General features: G+C 37.7%; 1 protein-coding gene and 1 long non-coding RNA gene across 3 annotated transcripts; one reads left to right on the forward strand and one right to left on the reverse strand.

Annotated features, from left to right (window-relative positions):
• The first annotated feature begins 913 nt into the window (after positions 1-913).
• On the forward strand, positions 914-6,509 carry LOC139971215 (uncharacterized). Its single transcript, XR_011794336.1, has 2 exons — positions 914-6,325; positions 6,412-6,509. It is a non-coding gene; the product is annotated as an uncharacterized lncRNA (long non-coding RNA).
• A 441-nt stretch (positions 6,510-6,950) lies between these two features.
• LOC139971211 (protein max-like) lies at positions 6,951-25,473 on the reverse strand. 2 transcript variants are annotated; one of them, XM_071977490.1, is made up of 4 exons: positions 25,333-25,473; positions 14,465-14,572; positions 12,412-12,535; positions 6,951-8,086 (listed from the first exon to the last, which is right to left on the reverse strand). In XM_071977490.1, exons 1-4 carry the CDS (start codon positions 25,369-25,371, stop codon positions 7,833-7,835), a joined length of 525 nt encoding a protein of 174 aa, XP_071833591.1. In that variant the 5' UTR covers positions 25,372-25,473; the 3' UTR covers positions 6,951-7,832. The 2 variants fall into 2 exon arrangements, with proteins under 2 accessions (XP_071833591.1, XP_071833590.1); XM_071977489.1 differs by having other exon boundaries at positions 12,412-12,542; positions 14,463-14,572.
• Between the last annotated feature and the right edge of the window lie 365 nt (positions 25,474-25,838).

Raw genomic sequence — 25,838 nt, forward strand, 5'->3', positions numbered from 1 at the left:
GGTGTTAATAACACCCTAAAATGATACCGTCCCCCGAGGTTTGTTGGTATGGGGTGATAGAGGGTGACGTCAGCTACCATGGGGACCCCAATGATACTGAGTTACAGATTGGATTTGTTAGCCAAAAAATGTGTTCAAAAACCGTATTTAAACTGTAAGTGCGACTTTACGTCGAGTTTGGGTGTTTTATAACACCCTAAATGATACCGTCCCCCGAGGTTTGTTGGTATGGGGTGATAGCTGGTGACGTCAGCTACGTTTTTGCTCCCCATGATACTGAGTTACAGATTTTATTTGTTTGCCAGATGTGGTTTTGAATAACAGTATATATATGCTACGTTTTACTTTTAGTTGCCGAGTTAATTGTTAATAACCCCCTGCCCGACATCGTCCCTCACGGTTGTTGACATAATTTGGTAGAGTGTAATGTCAGCTTTAACATTCACCCCACCCTTCTTCATGTTTCCCATTAAGCTTTGTTTCCAAATGTATTATCTTTTACCCTAAACTTACGCTTTTCGCTGATATTCGGGGCAGGTCTGATATTTTAAGAGCTATAATTTTGCTTTACCATGATAATGAGTTAGGCCATACCCTGACTTTGGGGATATTTTATACCCCGTTCCATAATTACGAGTTTGTCGGGTTTGAATCTCTTATAATAAATTATTTAATGCATGGAACGTCCAAAAGCCTGTCTTTCCCTCCTAATTGCAATCGATTGAAAGCATTCGATCATTCAATTTGCTTTAAACACATCATTTTTGCCACATGGCCCATTACGAAGGCCACTACACAACTCCGTAGTATCATTTGCACTTTCTAGCATTTTTTGGTCGCCCTTATTGGTCGCTCTTATTGTTCGCTACTATTGGTCGCTCTTATTGTTCGCCAACTTCAGCCAGATCGTGAGTGATTGCATTGACCCTAACTGTGGCTGACCGAAATTCTATACCGTAGAAATGCTCGAGTTGAATTGCTATGGATTTCTCACAAAGTGGAGGCGCTATTGCTAATTTTTTTCTATGTAGCCCAGCGTTTCAGTGTGGCGCTTCTGGAGAGCTAAAAATCTACTCTGTAGGGTGAGGCATTCTGGAGAAATAATTCCGGAAAATGTTCCGTGTTTTGGCCCTAATTTAGACCGAAAAAATGTACTTTTTGACATATTTTCTCCAAATATAGAGCCATCCCTCTACATATGCCTGTGAGGCTCCTGATTTGATTCCTTGTATGTCTTAGCTAGTTGTATGAAATAGGGGCAGTTGACTTGAAAGTTTTCACTGTTCTCAATACTTTTTTGAAAAAAAGGTCAAAACGACCGGTTTTTTGAATGTAAACAAATCTTTGAAGACAAAAAAAAAAAAAAGACCATGTGACCCCCTCGGAAAAATTTTGTTTATTGATGCAGGCTGTCTTATGTGCAAAATAAAGCTATGGGAAGCTCTCTAGTGTATTCCTATCTCGAATAATGATTCTCTAAAAACAAGGTTTTTCAATGGTCCACATTTGGACCACCAGAATTGGTTTGTGTTCCTTCTTTACAGCCTACTCAAGTAGGACTGTGGAACATATTCTGCCGAAATTGACTAGTCAAATGAAGTCACTTGGTTGGATGGCTATAGCCGTCTCGAAGCTTCAACTGGTGCCTGTAAAGTACATCAATTGGGCAATACTAGCATCAACCTAAATGCATTCTGGTTGGGTCAAAGGTTAACATCTATCAGGGACACAACCACAATATTTGAACAAGGGATGGGACTGGGGGATATTCCAAGAGAGGGGTCTAAAGGTAGAGGTGGTCCGTCACCTTTCAGAAATTTTGGCAAATTGGAGGGTGCTTAGACTCAAAATGGTGCTTTATTTTTTATTCTTTATCTTGAAATTATGTTGAAGAATTTTTTGACTGTTTAGGTTGTACCACATATACATGTTATATATTTATGTGCTGTACACTAAGTATGGCTGTCAGTGGAAGGAGGGGGAGGGGAGGGTGAAGGGTGTGTGATTTCCCTGATGTTTTATTGCATGGGTGAGGAGGAGGGGCTAAAGCCCCTCAGAAGTATATGTGGTTGTGCCCCATGCCGCTATATAGCCCATTGGCATATTCCAGCAGAGCATAACACAGCATGAAAACAAGGTATACTAAGTAACGAAAAAGAAAATTTAACAAAACAAAAATGAATTAAACAAAAAGAAAAGGAAAGAAGAATCATTAAAATGATGATAAGTCCTAACTATATTTTATTATGTTACAGGTTCATATTACAAGAACAGGTAGAAAACACAAGCTACAAGAATACAAATGTCTTGCCAAATTTTAAACCACCCAATCTAACTTTCTCCTCCCTCAAATATTTAAATTTTTGTTCTATCTGACATGGAAGGGGGAAAAAAATAAGAAAAATGATAGAAAACAAAATCAAACAGTGGGAAAAAAGGCAGAAGAAAGAACTACTGTACAAGACAATAAAGAATAAAGAGAATCAAGTTTGCACGTTAGTAGTCTTTACAGTCAGCCGAGATGGAGAGATGAAGAATCTGAGAGAGAGAGACAGAGGCGAGAGCATGAAATCAAAGTAACGTCACCTTGCATTTGTCGTCAAGTATAAAAACCACTGACTGAGGTAATAAATGTGATGGTGCAATCTGTTAAAATTCGAGATTTCATTTTTGCTCGGGATTCTTCAAATCAACATCTTCCTTCCTGACAAATATTGTGTGCTATACTGCTATTGTAACAAATATTTTCCTATTTAAAAAAAAATAAAAATATATTAATAGATATTTTGAAAGTTTCATTAAATTAAGGTACAATGAAGAACATGTCAATGAAGATATTGACATAATGGAAGTCAGAGATATGGCCATAAATCGGCTGTGGGTAAACATTTGAAAAAGTTTATTTGGTTTGTCAAAACGTGGTCACTCTCCCATCATAAAATCCTGCATAGTCACTAGCAGGGTTCAAATTAGTTAATATTTTCTTTTACCAACAATTTTGAGTTTTCACACTCTTATCAGTTTAGAGCAACAAATATTTAATCAAGATGTACTGTTGTTTTCATTAATTTTTTTTTTATATATATATATATAATCAAAATTGACAAAAAATAATGGATACACATTAGAACAATACCGATGAATTAAAGTGATTAATTTAAACCTGATAATTATAAACAAGGCTTCCTTTTGTTTTTTTAGTGTGAAGTGCAGCATACAAATCATGTGTGGAGATAGGACTTGCATGATGTATCATAATTGTTTGTGTAACACAATCGCCATGCATATTCATAAAATGAACTTTGACATGGTTATTACCATATTTATGGGTATTACAATATTTGGAATGCTTAGAAGCAGATCAAAGAGAGTAAATCAACACAGCAAAATCATAAAAAAAAAATTAAAAAAAAAAAGAGAAAAAGATATGTAGACGATTCACCAGAAGTTTATCAAATGCAGCATTATGTAAAGACTATTTAAGTGGTATCACATGGTTTATCAGATATGAAATAACAGAAAAACCAAATCAGACCTTAGTCACTTTTGATGACGACAAAAATCAACTTTTCCCTTTAAAATGAGACAAGTAGACCAATCTATCATTGATGCATTCAAAACAGATTTTTCTTTTTTTAACCTGAATGATTACTGTCTGCAAACTTTACCGTAGACAGATTGGATACGAGAGGAGGAAGAAGAAGAAGATGACAGTTTTGTCTCGATATATTGATAGTTCTATGAATAAAGAAAGAAATATTGGAAGAAAGGAAAGAGAACAAAAGGGAGGAAAAAGTCGAGCGCGGTCACCGTTTCTGATTTGCAAATATTGCAAATATGCATAAACTGTCAGACCTGCTTACTAAACGAACAAAAGATGATCACATTCACACCCATTTGCTTCCTAAAAATTCTATATTTTGTGAGCATGTTATTATATGATTTGGGCTTCAAATTTGGCCTCTAAGTTAACACACAAATGAAATATACATTTATGAACTTACAGTACCTTACCCTTTCCTATTTATTTTTGTGTTTACCATGAGGCCGCCATCATGACCTACGTACTGAACTTTAGCAACATTTGTCGAAGAGCCTTGACATCAAAAACTAGTTTATCACCTTACAAACATATAAACCACATGCAAATCCCTATCAACTTCAATCGTCTAGCATACTACCCTTACTGTTAAATAAGTAATCCAAAATCAGGGCTATTTTGACCAACTGTCCACTCTCTATATCACACATAACCTGCAGAGAAGATCACAAATAGAATTGATCAGCTACTGCAAAACAGTTTTCCAGAAAACTTATTCCATCTTTCATGACAAAAAAAGTTCGCCTGTTGGTTCAGCATGTCAAATCTGTACACATTTTTTATAGGTAAAGCTGGAACCATGAAAAGGAACTCATAAATGGTTAAATGAAAACACTGAAAAGAATCTTGTATATCGAACAAAAACATGACTGACATTGGTTCTCATCTGATGTTAACACTTGACAAACCATAAACTGTTGTATAGTTGTTAACATTTCAATAAGCTTGCCAAACAACATCCAGTATATATATTTATATATATACACTCCGTGCTCCTACAGCAGCAAGCTCAACACCCCAGTTCTAACCGCTATCTTTATCAAAGGACACCCCAGATCTAAATGCTCTCACTATCAAAGGACACACCAGATCTAAACAGTATCAAAGGACACACCGTATGTTAACACTATCAGTAGCCAAGGATACATTCAACTTTAACACTCTCAGCATCAAAGGACACCCCAGATCTAAACCTTATCTTATCAAAGGACACACCCGGATCTAAACTCTCTCGGTATAAAAGGACACCCCTGGATCTAAACATGAAGCCTCTTCATTTATATTTGTACCATGTATTGGTCAATACTAGGCGATGTAAAGCAAAAAACTGTTTGAGTGATCTGAAATAGTGCAGAATATTGTCTAAACATGAAGCGTTTTAATTCCCGAGGAGTGTGATCGCTTGAATGATTAGGTGCATATTGCAGCCTAAACAAACGGCTGTTACACCAAGCCTATACTTTCAAAACCATCATATCAATAATTCTACACAACTTGTTCATAGCTTCTTGAACGGAGTAGTTTTGTTCATCACATACCCTTTACGACAATATCGTTACTTCTTGTCACATTCCAGCAAGCGTTCTAGATATACAATGGAAAGACACGATAAACACCACCCACTATGGTGTCATATTCAGTAGGGACACACGTCAGTGGGTTCAATCCAGATGCCAAGGGGAACAGGGCCTTATCGATCAGGACTAATCGATCCATCACAAACCTTCTATAACCCAACTGGTAAATAACCTTCAACGGTCCTCCTTACTTGATCAATCATATTGATAGATATTCAAATATTGATCAATCTTAAAAGAACTCTTAACTGCATTGATCATTTATCTGCTGCAAAACTGAACAGCTGACTTTGTTTTTCCATCAATCTTTCATAGATTCTAACAACTTGTTAAAGGATTTCAGATCTCAGTTTAATACCTCGAATGCCTAATCGTCGATTTAACTCCGTAAAAGTTTTCTTTCCTGTTCATAGAAGTACACTTCAACAATGTCACATTTTAGTGAAAACTGTCACCAGTTTTGATTAGTACCATGGAATCTTGGCATCTTATTCAGGTTTCCCTGACTGCTAAAGCAAAGTGACATGATTGTACTCTCAATAAAGTGCAGAAACACCAATTTTGGACTTTCTCAACTCGAATAATTGAACAAGTGACAAATATGAAAATGAAGTTTTCCCTTCATTCTTGTTCTAATAACTGAAGAGCACATCTATGGGCAGGCAACTGTGGCAGGCAATATTTGCCATTGGTGGGGGGGGGAGAGGAGGGGGGACACATGTCAAGATATGTTTGCACATTTCATGATGAGCGGGGGAAGGTGACAGGTTCAAAAAACTAAATCTCTTTAAGGCTTAAATGAGGGGGGGGCAAGAAACAATCAATTTTATTCAGAAGAGATTATACCGTGGCAATCAAGCTATTATACTGAATTCTTACACTAGGGCCGGAATGTTTTTGGTAACTGGCAAGTGAAAGTTTACTACTAAAAATACAGACTGTATTTTAAAAGAAAAGGGGGGGGGGGGCATTACTTAGGTATAAAAGTTAAAATATCATATTAAAAAACTCATTGCTTGCTTGTTATTTGAATTGTTTTTTCACAATCAGAATAAAGGACATGTTAAAATTACAATCGTCATTATATCTTTAATGATAGAGATGCTATGAAAGAATGACAAAAGTCAAAGGGTCGGTACCAGTCCAAGTAGCACTACGGCCACCACACATTGGACCCGAAACCAGTCCAGGTAGCACTACGGCCACCGCACATTGGACCCAGTACCAGTCCAGGTAGCACTACGGCCACCACACATTGGACCCGGTACCAGTCCAGGTAGCACTAGGGCCACCACACACTGGACCCGGTACCAGTCCAGCTAGCACTACGGCCACCGCACATTGGACCCGGTACCAGTCCAGGTAGCACTACGGCCACCGCACATTGGACCCGGTACCAGTCCAGGTAGCACTACGGCCACCGCACATTGGACCTGGTACCAGTCCAGGTAGCACTACGGCCACCACACATTGGACCCGGTACCAGTCCAGGTAGCACTACGGCCACCGCACATTGGACCCGGTAAAGTAGCACTACGGCCACCGCACATTGGACCCGGTAAAGTAGCACTACGGCCACCGCACATTGGACCCGGTACCAGTCCAGGTAGCACTACGGCCACCACACGTTGGACCCGGTACCAGTCCAGGTAGCACTACGGCCACCACACGTTGGACCCGGTACCAGTCCAGGTAGCACTACGGCCACCACACATTGGACCCTGTACCAGTCCAGTACCAGTCTTTAACTTTTGATATCTATAAAACGTATATCCTGAGCATTTTATTAATTTTTCTGAGTACTTCATTGATAGCATCTCTATCATATATTAACAGTTAAGATGATGATTGCAGATGTATCTCCTCAAAGTTTTTAGATGACTATGTAAACTAAAATAAGTTTCATATCAGGAGAAATTAATAGTCCTCTGCATTAGATGAATCATAATTTAAAGAAAAAACAAAAAAAATTATATATATTTTAAGTTAACATAACTTATCAAACTTCACCATTTAAATCGATTAAACTTGCTTCTATTCAAATTGTACAAAAAAAAGACTTGCAAGTCGCTTTCCGGTCTCACTTGGGGGGATCAGATGGTCGGGAGACAGCCAGAGCAACACGACACATAATAAAAATAAAATTAGATGAAGGATAAATTAGAGGATGCAAGAGGAGATGCAGATAAAGCCGTAGGAGAATATTTGGTGGTAGCATTGGGCCAATGGAAATTGAGCATTCATTTGTGGCATGGTGATAAACAAACCTTCGAAGTTGGTTACGTTTCGAAAGTACTCGGTATTATTCACTTTGAATGCATTGAATGCATTTTGTTATCTCCTCTTTGAATCTATTCCACAGACCTGCTCCTCAAAGTACAAAATTCCTCACGGATAACTTAACATTCCAATCAATTCGAACCTCAAAATGACAAAACAATATTCACAACAGAAAAAAAACAACGAGAACAAACAAACAAATGAAAGAAACAAAAAAAAACAACAACAACACACAGGTACACCCACACACTTTGTATACAAAAAAAAAAAAATTGGGTGATGAAAACACATATTTCGTGACCAACTGGAGAGTGTTAGCATACAAACGGTTAACAAACTATGTCTGACCGTCCTAGTCAGTGTGTGATTCTTCATCATTCATGTCCAGATTGTGTTTGACCTATGGTTTCGACTGACCCCTCTGTACCCGCCAGAATGGTGTTTGGTTGATCTTGTTGTGCATTGTCTGTCTTGAGCCTCTTGGTCTGCGGTCCGTCTGATGAATCCGATTCGGAATCTGACCCCCCATCGAAGGCGGACACCGTTGAACCTTTGGGATTTTTGACTAGCTGTGTGGTTTCCAATTCGTTGCCACCCGGAACGGATGCAGTCTTCTCCAACAGTCGAACTGAAGAGATACAAAGTAGGATAAGACGGTAAAACTTAGACAATACCTACTGAGGAGAGCTCCTTCAAGTTTGGAGTGTTGTAAAGAGAGGCCAGAAAATAAGGTTATTATTCCTCATCCCTATTATTGAGAAAAGAAAAAGAAAATCAAAAACTACCTAACGCTTGATTTGGCCTTGGCACCCGAAGGAGACTTTGTTGGCCGCCAAATAAACCTTTGATGCCATCAAAGTATGAAGCAAAGTCAAGCTTCTTCAAAGAGACCACAGCCAATGGTTTGTAAAATGAAACCCTTTGTTCCAAAGAAAGCTCCTTTCACATTTTGGGGCACAGTTATAGAGAGCAGTAAAAAACTACTCCACATCGCCTTTATTGAGCAGAATCAAATATTCTGTTCCTAAATCTAGCTCCTGCTACCTGAAAGTACAGTTACTTACTTTGCCAGATACCATAAACCACTGGCTCCTTCAAAGTATGAAATTTGCAAATGTTTGCCCCGCTGTAAAATTAAATGTAACCTTGCAGTAATTCAAGGTGCCATCAACTGCAAAAATCATTTTTTGTAAGAAAGTTACCCTTCTCATCTGGGGTGGAATGATTTGTGCAAAGTAAGGAAAAGAAAGACATTTTCAGCTATAAAACTAGTTTACCATATATCTTGACAGTGCATTGCTGTTTTGCCAGATACATTAGGCCGGGTGTCAAAGGTTAACATCCCTGCAGCCAAGCTGTATGGACATTACCTTTTACAAATGCTTCATAGTTCACAATAAAGAGTAAAGTCCCACCCCCCCTCCCCCATCTGTCACTCCACTTCTGATAGCTCTCTTCTACCCTTTTTTCTCCACACCTTTCTGTCTTTGTCCTTCTCTAGTTTATTCCCTACCTCATTCCCTTAATCCTCTCTTTGTCCCTCTACTGTTTATCTCTTATCTCTCCTCTTCCCCTGTTGGTTTCTTTCTTTCTTCTCTCCATCCCTTGTCTACTAATCAACTTATATCCATCTCTGTGTGTTCACAATGCTAATTAACCTGTCTGTATTCTGTGCGTGTGTTTGTCCCTTCTGTTACTGTTACTTGTCATTAAGCCTCTAAGGAAGATCCTGTTAAAATCGAAACGTCCCAACGTAATTTTACTCATAAAGAGCAAAGACACGGCTAGCTTGCAGAGATATAGTGATTGAGGAATTGGGATTCCATAGAATTGTTTGATGGTTGGATTTTGCAGCTGTTGCAGCTTTTCATTTTGACAGAGTGCCTAAGTAGAATTCCCTGATGGGAACCATTACAAATTAACATCTTCCCGATAAAACAAGACATCAAGCATTAATGCAGTTTTCAGGTGGGAATACAGAGAAAAGGAGGGAAATCAATTTCTGCAACAGAAATAACTGTTCAACATTGGAGACTGTCATCGCGATCCCATCCAACCCATACCACTGTATCAAACACATTTCTTTCTAAGCTATCTTTTGTTTCAACCGTCAAACTGTTTGAACACAAAACCACGAACGTCAAACAAAATAGAAACATTTAACTCTTACAGTCCCACTCTATTATCAATATTGATAATTCTCCAACAAATCCACAGAGTCTGTTTTACGATCACTTGTCTAGATATTGCAAAATACGCAATAGGTTCCAATCCAATTTAATCTTGAAGAAGAACCATAAAATATTTGATAAATCTAACCTACTCTAGTGTATCATTGGCACAAAAGTACCCTATGTTCACTCCTTGATGGTGTGGTACTTTACTAGAAAACCCCTAAGGACAATCTTCTCAGCCGCATAGTTGATAAATAATTAACAGAAACCACTAACATTGTGTATTCATCTCCAAGAGTAGGGGAACGCTTCTCTTTCATCTAGTACTTGTCCTACTGTTCTTGATTGCTCTTTTAATGAGTGGTTGAAATTTTTGAAAAAAACATTTATTGCAAGGCTCTATCAAACTGTGTCGGTCTCGAAATAGAGAAACCCAAATTTTGATGAATATCTGGAGTTGGTTTTTAATAAGCTTTGAACCTTCTTAACAGTAAATGATGAGCTGATGACACATTTTTCTAACTGGTCGTTCCAGTCTTAATGTTCTCGTGCGGGACATACTCCTAAGATTTATCTTCACTCGGCTTCATCTTGTGTGATGTAACTCGACAGAGCAGTGATGCCGATTGGCAAAGCTGATATTGTGTATGTTACATGCAATGGTGTCTCAATTCATGAGGGTCATAGGCTCAATAAGAAATGTCCCACCCCTCCCCCCCCTGCCATCCAAGCTATAGATTGTTTCTTTGAGATATAAATTTGTCCATCCAAATCCAATAAATTCTCAAAATGGACACACTTGAAGCACCTTCCAACACTATCATCATTACAACACACAGTTTCCATTTCCAATGTGATGCAATGAAAGATTTTAACAGATATATGTGGCCTTATTTCTTCCTCCCTCTCCAAGCAAAACTTTTACTTGTTTTATTGTGTAAATTACAGCAACTTGCCCCAATATCCTAACGCAAGAGGCTGACCCATTCTATCAAACATGTTTACCTAATCCCATCACCTTCCACCACCCCTACCCCTACCCCTCCCTAGGATCATGAAACTACAGCACCCCCATCCAATTCTACCTATGCAGCTAATGAGTTCTGTAAAACACATATGCTCAAGGGCTTGATTTAACCCATTTGCACAGATGGTAAATTGAGGATGGTGTCCCTACCAGTTGCTTGCCCTTAACGAGTCATCAATTGTCAACAGACAGTTGCCGTTGGTACCCGCATATTCATCTCTATCATTTACAGGCTCAAAGTTAGTCCCAAACTGCAGCAATATTTTTAGCAGGATGCTGGTATTTAATATGTTGCTACAGTTGCTGGTTGCATAGTCTTACAAATGATCTGGTGAACCAATTCTGTTTCTCTGTTGTCATATCTGTATCTGTTTTCTCTCACTCTCCCAAAAAAAAAGGCCTTGGTGCCCTTTGAACATTACTGAAAACTGCCTAGGTACCCCCTTTTGAAAGTTTAACAGTTGCATTGTTACTATGAAATTTCAATGAAAATCAAATGCAATTTTCTAATTTGCCCTTAAAAAATTGCATTGACCCTCTCAATCCTGATTCCAGCCTGCAATGCAACATCCAAATCCCCCCAACCCCAATATGCATGTCTGTGTTGTGCTCTAAGAAACATACATTACCGGAGTATATTCTCCCCTTTCACTTAAATGAACTGCATGAAATTAAATGATATCAAAATCTATTAGCTATGTTGTTCTAATACTCGGGCATGCATTTGTGTACCTCCCCCTCTCCCCCTGTTCAAGCTGGTATTCAACAGGGGTGTAATGACAGCGGGTTCAGAGGGGGGGTTAATTCCCATGCTCGCTTTAGGGGCCCCATCTAATCCTTCGCCCCTGGTGCCTTGATGAGTACTCAACTAGTATTTAATTCTACACAACATATACACACCAAGATCCCGAATTATCCCGGTGGGGTGTAGACTGCGAGACACATATACACCCTCCTCCTTCATCATTTTAAATACCAATCCACAAGGTTTACCATGTTCCATGGGACAGACTACAATATTTACTACAGACTACTACAATGTAAATTATAATAATGAGGGTTTATGAAGCGCAAGCACATCCACCGATAACTGTGCTGGGCATCACAATATCACCTGAGTGAAGTGAGGCAATGGAGATAAAGTGCCTTGCCCAAGGGCACATCGTAATGATCTGGCCAGGACTCGAACCCTGCAAACATTAGATCACAAGTCCACTGCCCTAACCACTCGACCACAATGCTCTCACTATACTTACTATAGACTACTAACTATACTTACTATGGACTGCTATACTTACTATCAACTGCTGTGCTGACTACAGAATACTGTACTGACTACAGAATACTGTACTGACTACAGAATCCTGGACTTACAATAGATTGCTGTACTTAGTACAGAATACTGTACTTTCTACAGAATACTGTACTTAGCACAGAATACTGTACTTAGTACAGAATACTGTACTTCTACAGAATACTGTACTTAGTACAGAATGCTGTACTTTGTACATAATGCTGTACTTACGTAAGATTGCTGTACTTAGTACAGAATACTGTACTTAGTACTGAATACTGTACTTACTACAGAATACTGTAATTACTATAGAATACTGTACTGACTACAGAATACTGTACTTACTACAGACTGCTGTACTTACTACAGATGCTGTACTTAGTACAGTATGCTGTACTTAGTACAGAATACTGTACTTAGTACAGAATACTGTACTTACTTCAGAATGATGTACTTACTTTGCTGATCCAGCACATGATTCTGTCTCTTCAAGTCATCAATGTCTGATTGGTGGGAATTATTTTTCTTTCTCATATGTTCAATATATTCTGTTGCTTTGTTCAGTATCTGAGCCCGGGATGCCTTTAATACATGTAAACGTGAAAGAGGGAGAAACAGTCAGTATCAGCTTTTAGTATAAACTGTGTGTAATACAATTGCGAAATTTCAAAGCCAACCCATATACAGTATCACCTTCAGATAATCCATACCAGCAACTTTGTAGCCGATGAAACTAGACGATTCAGCACGTACCAAGGAAATGGTACCGTGGCTACATTAAAGAAGCCAGTTGTACACTACAGTACATTGCTACTTTCACCTGTAAAACAAATGTGTATATTATGAATTTTTTAAACCACTAAATACTGCTTGGCCAAACTTTTTCACCAAGGGTACGTTTTTTTTTTATGATAGTAATTACATAAGAGAAAGCAGTAACAGTGGGTATGGTGGTATCAACTTTGCAAAAAGTTTTACACATATTTAGTACAACATCCTTCTTTAACATCAGATCCTAAAAATGTCAGCATCAACCCCAGAAATCAATGACATTATCGTGTGAAGAAAAAGTACTAGTATGACACAGATCACAAATGTTAAGAGTTATCAACCATGTCAACAGGAGGCTCCTAATGTTCTTACAGCTCAGCCATGTTCATTTTGTATGTTATATTGCAATTCTATTCAAAACTTACACAATGCAGTGTAGAGTCTTTTCCCACGAAAAAATATTCCCAAGGCCCAGCCAATTTACATTTGGTTGTTTGTGAAATCGAAAAGATGACTGAACAATTCTTAAAAATGGAGACTAAAGGCAAACGTTTTCTACTTCCGCCTTCATTTGGGGGGTTCATTGACAATCATAGTCACTGTTCAGTTCTCAATATAAACTTGATTACATCCTAACATCCTCTAGTAGGGAAGGAAGAAAGAAAGGGGAGGGGGGGGGCTTGGGAAAGAAACAAAACAGGAAAGAAGAGAGATACCGATGCGGTTGAAGTTAATATACTGATTTCCAAATTATGATGAGAGAGAACAAAAGCAGTTTAATGATCCTTCACAAAATTATTGCTACATGCACTTTTAATACTGAAACTGATAAATTCACTATTTTACACATCCAAATGCCAGAAACTGAATATAAACCATGTATGTTTATCACTGAGATTGGTTTTATCATCGCTGTTTAGGTTTCTACCTTTCCTTTAGTTTTGGCTTTCGTGTAGAGTAGTTTCGCTCTACGAAGTACTGTACAGTTCTGTTATTCTTTCATGACAATTTCAACAAACAATAATACTATAAGTTTTTCACACAGGATATGAATGAGACAATCCGTGCAGTATTCAAAAGCGACCCTTTAGCTGTTTGGCAGCATACTGAATTAATGAAATCAATACCAAACCAGTTGAATGGAATTTCAGAGAAGGGCCCACTAGGGTGATTGTTTGAGAGAGACTTGAAGACAAAAGACACAATACACTGTGATATATGACAACAGTATTAAATCAAAGCTGGCCATGGTAAAGTCAATGAAAGTACAGTACGTCTCCAGTGACAAAAGTCACGAAACAGACGCAGGAAAGTGAGGTGTGTATTGAACTCCTGGTATTGAAATAATTGAAGTAAGTTATGTGGAGCAGTCTTTAAACTCAGAAGGGGCTTCGTTTGATAATTTGCTATAATTTCAATGGTAATTAGTTCATATCATTGAACGATTCTTGCTGATAACTTCGTTGGATTGGAAAGTATAGCGGAGTACGCTGTCACATGTGCTATAGTTACTGGTTATCATCAAGCAATATTTAATGAGAAAAATGTCCCTCTAATCATGAACCCCCACCCCCCGCCTCCCCTTCCATCTTCCCTCTACTCTGTCAGCGGCACATCCAACAGCTCGGACAAATGCCGGACTTTCTTAGTCATCACAGAAACACCAACAACACAAGATTCAACCAACAGAGTGTCGGCTAGTGCTGTTTACAAAATCACACAGATCTTTACATAGCAGACCTTTTCATTTTCCAGGTTTGGTATTGAATCTCGCAACATGTTGAAGCTATCTTTGATATGGTCACGCCTTTTCCTCTCCAAGGCATTATGATGAGCTCTCTTATCAGCCTGAGGGGAAAAAATGAATGAAAAGAAAAACATGAAACAATGAAACAATCAAGCTTATTGTCCAGAATCGTGTTTACTGTAATTTAAACGAATCGACAGATATCTTTCTAATAAAATAGAAAAGCTTCATAGATTTTGTACAGGTCATCACTACTCCCAAATTGTGACAAAATCTGGTGAGAAGTGAATCAAAAAATTTGAAAAATAAGCAGCTACTGTACATATTGAAACTACCAACTTGGGTATTACATAGCAAAATGTCAATCGGGAGGGACGACCCAATTTGCACACGGGCGTGATGCGCGCATGAATTTTAACACCGCTGATAACTGGTCTGCCTCCTGCCCACTCTAATCGACATCCACGGAACAATTGGAAAGTTGCAGCTTTGTCAAAAGTCAAGTTGCTTTCCACTCTTGCACCTGACTACCACCTGGAGATTTATACACTCTTTAACACACTGTACAGGGTTATGACAGCACTTGAAATTAATCAGGCTGGCTTGGAGAAAACTTGAAGGTTCGGTTATAACATGGAGCTATTAACGAAATAGCTCCATGGTTATAAGCTACGATTGAAGAACGGTGTTAAATTACATGGTTTAAATTTTCTCTGGATATGTATGACTAGCCAGTTGTATGTGAAACTATTTTCTATTGTTATATCTGTTACAAATGATAAACACCCAAGACTGTTGTGCAACACTACCACTATTTTCATAACATTGCTGAAGTGATGTCCAAGTGTTAAATCATAGTTTAAATTCCAATTGGACCTTATAAAATGTCAAGCAAAATGACTTCACATCTTGGATGTAACATGATGCCAAAAGCTACTGTAACAAATCACACAGCTGAGCTACCCAATGCAGCATTATAGATCTGTTTACATTCACTTCATGTAAACAGATGGAAGTAGCAGCCCGGTCTTTCAACACAAACAAGGGCATTACTCAAAGTCACAATGAAGCATACATCCAGTACTGTACAAGTCTACTGTACACTTCATGCATATTCATCACTATTGTATGAAGATAAGAGCTACATTGTGCATTGTACAATGCTCTATTTGCATATACATGTGTTATATAAACATGTATATTATACTTATACACTAACTCTGTAAATACAGGCAAGTTCACTATCTCTGTACATCTGACAGATCTAGCTACCAGCCAAGTTCCATAATTAGCAACAGAAAAACTTCCCTAAATATTTGCGGACAATGTGTTGCAATCCTCTCTATTCAACTGTACGAAGAATCATCTTGCACAATTCCATTTCTTCCCTGAACATTGCAATACTATATGTACCTACAGTACAGTACCTGTACTGTAGTCTATCCTGTGTGGGGTTGTACATAACACTGTAGATCAATAGGAGTAGTGGTAGTAGTAGTAGGACAGTGCTGCCAGAGTATAATCCAATCTAAATCAAAATAAAGGGGGCACCAACGCAGTATACACAGGAGTGCTATACTACCGTACATAGATGGTATGGGTGAGTGTAATTTAAGGTATGTTGTTACGTGATGACACAATTCATCTGTAGCCATACTACCTAGAGGGGAGGTCAACTCATCCAAAGTTCCATAATTTCAACTTTAAAAATTAAACAACCATAAATTTGTCAAAGAAGCCCCAGGCAATGACATTAGGGGGAGCTACTAAATGATTGACAACAAACAGACTAGTAGGAATACAATAACTGGCAGCTCACCAATAATATCATTTCTTTTTTTCTTTCCCTTTGGCAATGAACCAAATTAATGGGGGAAAAAAACAGGATATGGTATTATTTTTTTGTGCCCAAAATTGTACAGATAATTGGGCTAGATACAATTGATGTGTTCTATGATACAAAAGGGTGAAGAGAACAGTTGGCTTTTGATCTACAGTAGTTAACTTTTCCTTCAATCTCTGGAGACAAGGCAGTCACTGAGTAAAAATTTGTGTAACCAAGGTCATCACTATTGTCCTCAAATTTGCTAGAAATGGTCCCTAAAGTTCAAATTTCAACTACATACATGTATTTGCATACTATCAGATATAAACTTACTCTCAAATTAACTGTACTCCTCAATGCCTGGGAGTATGTTGGAGTAATTGAACTCTCTTGAAAAGTACTATATTGATAATTTCAAAGATTTTGTTGTTGTTGCAAATTTTAGAATGCTGTTAGTTACAGGCATCAACTGCTGACCTTTAAGATTGTAGTCTTGAAGGTGAGGGGGGATTGCAGAGGGGTGGGGTAGGTAGGTGACTGGAGACAAATCTATTCTGTTTTCTTGTTTATGAAAAATGGGGATTTAAGGGAAGGGAGAAACAAAGGTACAGTACACTTAATGCTAAAAATACACATGCATACAAATTGCATGTATTTTATTTGCACACAAAAGGCTTGGGCTGGGATGACCCTATTTATTTTGAGTTCACTATATACAGTAGAACACTTGATTGTACGCTTTGATACTTAACCCATCTACAAGTCAGTTAATTTTACTTTGTATTTCATTGTTTCTTCAAAAAAACAGTGTAAATATGAGCCAAACTTAACCTGGAAATTAACAAAGGCTTAAAATATAAAGCAAGTTTTCTGTGTGAAACTCAACTATAAATCTGCTTCTACCACAAGTACCGTATTCATGTCTGAGATGATCTTAGTACTTCTCTGTCAACCAAGACTACGGTACACTTTAGGTTGCCTGTGGCCAAGGGATGACCAGTTTGTACATGTTTATGTAAATATTTTCATTTTTTAGTATACCATGCAAAATAAACTTTAGTCAGATGGCCAACTGTCCTGTAAAAGTTCATGGTGTGTGTTGGTTGATCAACCAGCAAACTTTCTCAATTTTTCACAACCGGCAAAACTTTGTCAAGTGACCGGTTGCATATAGTATTTACTGACACCATTAAATGACTGAAATAATAGGGTAATCTAAGAGCATCTACAGTAACACCTCAAGAATCCACATCCGTCATGGGCACTGAGATATTAAAAGGCTTCCTCGCCTTTGGCACAAATGTTTTCTTTCATACTTTTAAGCTAACATTGATTTCCTACCCAGAGAATCATCAAATAGCTGACTACACACAGTGTAAGGACTTAATTGCATTGGTGTGACATGTGCATTGCGTATGCAGTGTATTTCTTCGGGTTATCATTCAATCCAGTAATTGTAACAAGGTTCAAGGTAAACAGCGTGATGGATACTACTATCAGTACAACATGCCAGTAGCCCATTGATAGAGTATACTGTGTAATGAGCCCAGTTCAGTGCAACATGCCAGTAGCCCATCGATACAGTATACTGTGTAATGAGCCCAGTGCAGTACAACATGGATTAATTGGACAAGACCAGTTACTGAATATACTGACATATTCTGAACTCAGGGAGAATTTGTTGGGGTTCTTTCTGGTTGTCGCTCGGACAAGCAGGCCTTAATTCTTGGTTGTCCGAACAGAAACTTGATTTCCCAACAGCAAATGTTGCTAAGTACTAATGACCTATTTGTACACTGTAGTAGAGATGTTAACGTTTGGTGAATAGAACACCAGGGGTGTATTGGAGTTACAACGCTTATCTGACTTTGATGTTCACGAATACTTGATCATTACGTTGTGTCCTTGGGCGAGGCACTTTATCTCCATTGCCTATCTTCACCCAGGTGGATAAATAGGGAATGTGAGATAGACTTTCAGTTGGGAGCTGTTTAGCTACTGCCATTTGGAGGGGTTGTCTCTATGTTTGACAGGTTTAATATTGTTGACCAGGTTAATATTGTGATGGGCCTAGAGCACCGTTATCGGTGCATATGTATGCACTTTATAAATACATTAAATTCATAACTACTAGTCTTCCATCAGAGCACCTTCAAATCTGATTTTGGAAATCTGAACATAATTTTGCTCATCTCTGACAACCATAAAGAATTTCCCAGCATTCAGTTCTGTAGTATGATATCATAAGGGTACAATATACAATGTGTTATAACAATCTTCCTGTGAAGTGCTTCAACATTCACCTATTTCTCTAGATTCATGAAAATGATTTGCTGTATCTTAACAGTGTTCGAGACATATTAGGGTATATCTAATGCAAAGGTTTTCTCTGGATAAAAGCAATTGTTTGGAAATTTAATTTTCAAGTTTCAACAAGCCAGTATGGCTGATGTCCAAATATTATTACTGTTACTGTAACAGTGGCAGTATATTTGTATACATTTTTCACAGTTGCAGTACAGTTGTCTAGAGCGGGCTACCTTAAATTCCTAGGCCAATATAATAATATGCAGACAAATTAGACATTTTCTTGCCATTCCCCTCCAAATAAAAACAATCATGTTTTTTTTTTTTTGTGAAATAACTATTAAAACAAGAGAGAGAAGAAAACAAGATGCCATTAACAACAATACAAATAACTATGACACACATCTCCTCCAATGCTAAACCCTCTAGTCAGAACAGAAAGGAAACCAAAGGTCAACACAAGTATTGGACAAGCAAGAGTTATCACAGAGTTCATCTCTGTACTAGAGGGTGGTGTACCAACACAGCATTGACTGTATGTTTAAGAAGGTAGTTATACTGTAGATTAACCTTTCATCCATGGACACAAAACCCAAAAAGTTCATTTGCCTTTTGTATTGACATACTGTACAGTATGTATTGCATATATACAGTATAGTGTGTGTCTAGTATACTTGTCTGTAAATATGGAATCACTGAAGTAATAGTTGCTACATATGTTTCTCTTATAGAGAGTTGTTGAGGAAGTGGAAGGGGCAGGGAGGGGGAAGAGTGAGTCAATTTATACTTTTCTGAAGTTAAAGAATTAAATTCAGCAAACAGCTGCTTTGTTCCTGAGAAGGGACAAAAAGGAGGGGGGGGGGGGTGGGGAACATGTTTTACTATTCAGAAATTGTGCTAACAGTACTTAAAAAGTTGCTACATTTCTGAGAAGGTAGAGGAGAGAGGGAAGTCCTATTATACTGTTTTGTAATTATGGAATTTCTACGAGAACAGTTGTTTTGCTTCTGAGAAGGTAGAGAAGGAGGGGGGGGGGGGGGGTGGGAGGGAAAGTCATGTATCATTTGGTAGTGATGGAATCACTATAGTAAACAGAGCTACTTTCTGAGAAGGCATGGGGAAGGATATGGGAAAAGAGAAGAGGCAAAATACGCCTTAGATCTGAACCGGGTCAAGTTACATTTACAAAATATATATCAAAGATCAGTTACTGTACGAGTCAAATGATTGTACAGTAAGAGAGAAACCTAACTTGTGAGTTAGGCAAATATGTGGGTTACTCCCCTAGTTACAGCGACGTAGCCAGGAATTTGAAAGGGGGGGAGCACTTTTTGCGATTGATATGGATTTTCAAAGTTGTAGGCAAGACTATCTGAGCGGAGCGCCACCATCGGTTGGCGCGGAGCGTACAAGAAAATTTTTGGGTTTTACAAACCCCCCAGATGGCCAGCGGCCCTTCCCGAGTGTTCCTTCTGGTTCCCTGGCCTCTTGCTAACTTTTAAACCCCCAAAACAAACAAGTTAAAATAGTATGTAATTCAATACTACATAATGTATTTAAAATTAGCAAGGTACATGTACAGAGTATAGTCTTAATTTTCAACTTCTGATACTTGTAAATACAAAGATAGGCCAGAAATGTATTTGATACAACTATAGCCAGTAATTGTCTTTGATACAACTGTAGCTAGTAAATGTTTAAGTTGGCTTATAAGAGAAGGCGAGAGCTATCCGACGATTGCCATCTAATGCAAATTTCTCAACTGTTTTCTCAACTGAAATATTATCTGCGTTAACGGGTTCTTAACTAGATGTTAAAAAACTGACAAGATCGGATCCTAGTCTTTTTCGGCGGGTAGAGTATGATGACAGAAGTATAGGTCACCTAATTTAGCCATATTTTTGCTACGTTCATTTCAATAGTTTTCCCTGTCTAGACTCTTAAACTCGTCCAGCAAGCTTATGGATTTGAATTACGGGTGTTTTAAAAAAAAAGATAACTTGGCCCAAAGAGTGTAGGCCCGGGCCTACAGTGCTACACACTGGCTATGCCCCTGATCATATGATATGATATCATCAGCAGATTTTGTTTCCTGTTTGAATTCTTTCACATGTTCTTTTACATAATATATCAGAAGACAAACATAGTGCTCTTTTACAATTTTTCCAGTAGGATGATTCTTGTTTATTGTCCAATGTCTGGACTTTAATACATTTGAGGAACTTAACTGATGGACAATATAAACTTTCATATTTTGTAATATAGCCAGATACGCAGTGGCCTAAAAACAAATATCGTTATTGCAGTGTATTAGCAGTGTAATAATTATTTATAGGAAGTGCGTATCACGTACAATTGCTAGCTTAGCTTCATAACATGCTGTTCGTGCAACAACTTAGGACGAATCATAGAAAGGATGAGAACGAACGTTGTCGACGTTGTTGTGCATACGGTTCGTGACATTCCATAGAGTGAGGTTAGGTAGGCAATATGTATTTTATTACGCAGTGGCCAACTGTAGGCTTGTAATAGGCTATAGGCTAAATTTAGCTAATTGCATATGCCAAACTTAGTAAGTAGTTGAATCAGTAGGCGTGAATGTTACTACGATTATAATCGAGTTAACGGAGCTGACGAGTATTCAAGATCAAAAGAGCACTGACAAAATACCATGTTAAAAAAAGACAGTTTAAAAAAAAAAAAAATCGACACTGAAAGGGGGGGAGCAGTCGCTCCCCCTGCTCCCCCCTGGCTACGTCCCTGCCTAGTTATAATACAGAGCTTGTACCAAATATCTATCAAATACTATAACCTCACCTTTTCCACATGTTTCTATTAGTGTTACAGTATGTATAAATGAGTTTATCCTTGTCGAGGAAGTGGTCTCTCTTGCAAGATCAGTCTGGCCTAACATCCTATGCTTAACACATTCAAGTATATAGTTACCTACAGTACCAGCACTTTATAACGTCACCATCATCAACAAGACAAGTGTCACTTTATGAAACAAAGGAATGTGAAATACAGTTCAGTAACTGGGGATAGTGGAACTACAATGTCTACAATAAAATTGTTTTCAAGCCAATGAAAGACCACAAAATAAATCCCACATTTCCTGACTTGCAAAACATAAAAATAGAAATCCTTGGATCTAAGTCATCCACCACTGACAAAGGATTTTCTAACACAATAGTTTTATTATTCAATGGAAATAAAAAGCTTCTTCATGTACTGTGGGTCATTTAATTTGCAGTTCAGTCCAACAGGGAACAGGAACTATCACAAACTAATATGTCAGTATGTCTCAAATTGATGGACCAATGCTTGAGTGCAAAAGGAGAGATGAATAACATAATCTCTTCTCCTTACAGTGTAGTACACTAAATTGGCAACAGGAACTACTGAATTCCACAAAGTTTGGAAGCAACTGAAAGTTAATGAAACAGTAAAACATAAATTGATTTTTGAGAGAAATTTATTTTTGAAGTTTCTTTTTTAATAGATATATATTGCATAAAATGGTTATTAATTTGCTAATTAAGCGCTGATGAAATTGTTGCAACTACAAGCATAGTTTAAGTTTGACAGTTACTGTACGTGTAAGTAACTTACAGTGACACCGGACTTGGTCTGCGATGAAAACACCGTACAACCCAGCAAACAATATAAAGCTTTAATTTTCCTATCAACCAGGACAATGCAAATGTGCAAAATATTGAAATTTGCATTACTGGATGGCAGAGCAAGTATGCTATAGTCCTTCTACAAATAATCAGTCTGACCTCAAAGATGGTTCTATACCAATCCTAAGGATGACAACCTGTACACTCTCTTCTGAGGGGGGGGGGGGGAGGGGAGGGGGATAAGCCCAATGGCATGTTAATGTTGGAGGACAATTCATTTACAACAGTTCATATCAGTTCATTTTTAATTTACATTTACTTTTACAAGACTTGTAGAGGCATACGTATTCAGATGAGGAAAAATATGGATTGCTCAAGAAGTGAAACCCATTTTACTTTGGCCCAACAGGACTTAAACTTAGGGACCTCCACAGATGCACTACATTTTATTGAGCACTTGAAACTCCTTAACTTTTCTTATCCTCTTCCATCATAACACTGTGTACAATGATAAGGATAATTGCACAGTCTACAGTTATGTTCGCTAAGTTCAGAATCATCACTGTTATGGCCTAACTGGAAAAATGATAAATGGGATTGGAATGGAATTGGAACTTGGGTTAGGTTATGTTGTTTAAATTGTTTCAAATACAATTTGTTGTGAATCATTACTGCACTGCATTGATGATGAATGGGGTGCCTTCACTGACAGTATTTCAGAAAGTGGGTCAGATGCCAATGTGAATTCTCGTCCATTCTTGTCCGTTTACTGGCGGTGCTGGGAGAAGGAAAAGGTGCGACAAGTACATGCCTTCTTCGTAAATATCTTAATATGCATCGAAAAGAGAGGACTTGATATACAGTAATATGGTGTTCATCCAGGATCATCACAAGGTTGGGGTTTAAAAAGACATCTGTTGGCTTTGTAACTATAAGGAAATACTAAAAAACACCTACAACTACCAAAATGTACCTGCTGCTTTGAATTTACATAATTTGTCATCACAACAACTTTAAATATTTAATCACATGAGAAAAGCAAATTTTAAAATGGTATTACATTTGTAACTCTCCATTATTTGAATGAATATTGCTATGTTGATCTTGTAACACTCATTGTTACAAATCATAAAAACATTTACCAATACTTGTACTTTAGCTATTCTGTTTTCATTCCCACAAGATAATTGATCCTTAAAATGTCAGGAATGACATTTCCACTCCTAAAGTTCCTTACAAGCCACTAACTTTTGAAATGTTAAGTACTCCATATTTTTCTTTCTGTAACTATTTAAACAGACTGATCCATTCCTTGCATGAATTATTTTGATGTAAATATGATGCAAGCTTTAGCGGGATAATCTAGGATTAAATTAATTTATGAGTGATGAAAGAGGAACATAAATATTAGTGCTGATAGTCGACTCTTTCTTTTGTAGTCGATTAATCGCTTAGCTCTTCCTGCGATAACTTCGATTACTCGGTTACAGTTATGACGGCATCACTGTAATTTTTACATTGCAGAAATAGAGTCAAAACAAATCGTTCTCCATGGTGCACTGTCTTTATTGTTCTTTCTTGTTATAACGTGTGGTGTCGAAATCATGTTAAAATATCTACCAAACAAAACCTGTGAACAACTTTCAATCTACAACTTTTCTTAAAATCCTTCAAAGTTAATAAAAACTTTCGAATGAATCTACGGAGGCTACTACAATTACTAGCACTAATAAAAGCAAACTTTCAAACAACAAATAGATGTAACACCTTGTAGCGGTGTGATGATTAGTATGCAAGAGTTTCCTGTAGCAGGACGTTCAACGTTCTAGGCTAGGCTCTAGCATGAATCTAACCGGAGCAGGTGCTTTGTGATCATTAACATTAACATCATTAACAGTTCTAGCATAGCATTGTGAGAATCTGTACTTTTGCAATATTTGCTGACATTCTGTTTTAGTGTTGTTTTTGATAGGTTAGGCTTTTTTTCAAAAGCACATTACGTGTTGTGCTAGATGTAGTCGAGTAATCGCAACTTAGGTTTTGAGCATGATTAATCAAACTTCCAAAGTGAATTTGCAACAACTGGCAATTAATCCATTACGACTATCAGCACTAATATAGTACTTGGCATCCTAATAATATTTGCATTCAATACCTTTGTACAGTACCTTTTTTTAAACCAATGATTGCATTTGTTGGGTTTTATCTATTCAAATAAAACAAAACTGTTAGCAAACAAAGAGAATGCTTAAAAGTGGGTATCACAGGACTTACTATTGACATCATCTAAATACACTTCCATCTTAATAAACTCCCATAAACTTTATTGTTTATTATCAGAAGATGGAGTTTTTGCCCGACTGATAAATAGGTGAACATTATATTGGAGTTACATATTTGTCTGGGAAGAAACCATAGGGAGCCAGAGATGGGCAGTTGCTTTGAAAACAAGAGTAGGTCTAACTAAGCTATATAGACACATACATAGCTTCAGAGTATGGACCTACAGGCTATATATAAGATTAAAACCAACATATTTCTACCCAATTTGCTGAGGTGCCCTGAAAGATCAATGTACCTCGGATAACAACAATTCATGCGGCAACTACTTATGACTACTAGCCAGGCCAGTAGATCTACTTAGAAACTTGACCTAGGGGCCCTAACACTAGTAGTAACTAGTAACACTAACATTGAACAAGTAACACTAACAGTAACATTACTAACACTTGCCCTAACTTTGCCCTTGGGCCTTAACATTTTATTAGGCTAGTTTAACATAACTTAGATTTAAGTTTGGTTTAGCCTTAAGATGTTAGGTTCTTATGTATGCATAACAAAGGTCTGGGGACTTAGTCTCCTTAGTCTCTATTCTTCATTCTGGTTACATAGGCTAGTATGGAACGCACGTAATGTTCCAGGACGTACAGTACTTAGCCTAAGCTGTATGTAATCATTAGCCTAGTGTTAGGTTATATCTAACTTGGCCTCACTTAGGCTACGTTAATCGTGTTAGGTTTATGCATAAATATGTAGGGAATTACCCCAATTACACGCTAAGAATTGTTAAGGTCTTAAAGTTTGGATATTCAACATGTTTACTCACAGTTGTCTCAACGTCTATATCTCTGTCATCGTCGCTCATTCTTAAAGTTATTATTTACAAACAATATTCCAACAGACTGTGTATTGACTATTGTTTATATTTTCAACTGATTGTAAATATGGCGCAACGTACGTACCGTAGTACTGTTATCCAATGGCTTTATTTCGCACGTATATTGTATGTACAGTCAGTGTCACACGCTATGCATGACAATGTGTGGTTACACACACAGTACATAGCTATAGTTGCCACGCGCAATGACAATCACACGTGTTTTTTAGGGGCGGGGCCTTCCATCCAAAACAAAACTTTTGTTTTACATTTATTCTTTATAAACGATCTTTCATAAAACTTGAGGCTTACGCAAACGACATGTTAGATCGTACGTAATAAGGTAATACTATACAATGTTGACTCGCAAACTGTGAGTCAGAAAGTGATAAGTATCGTAACTTACATTATAATAAGAACGTAAACAAACGTATCGCTGACTGAAGTTTTGCTAA

The sequence above is a fragment of the Apostichopus japonicus genome, chromosome 8 (assembly GCF_037975245.1).
Source record: "Apostichopus japonicus isolate 1M-3 chromosome 8, ASM3797524v1, whole genome shotgun sequence".
NCBI lineage: Eukaryota > Metazoa > Echinodermata > Holothuroidea > Aspidochirotida > Stichopodidae > Apostichopus > Apostichopus japonicus.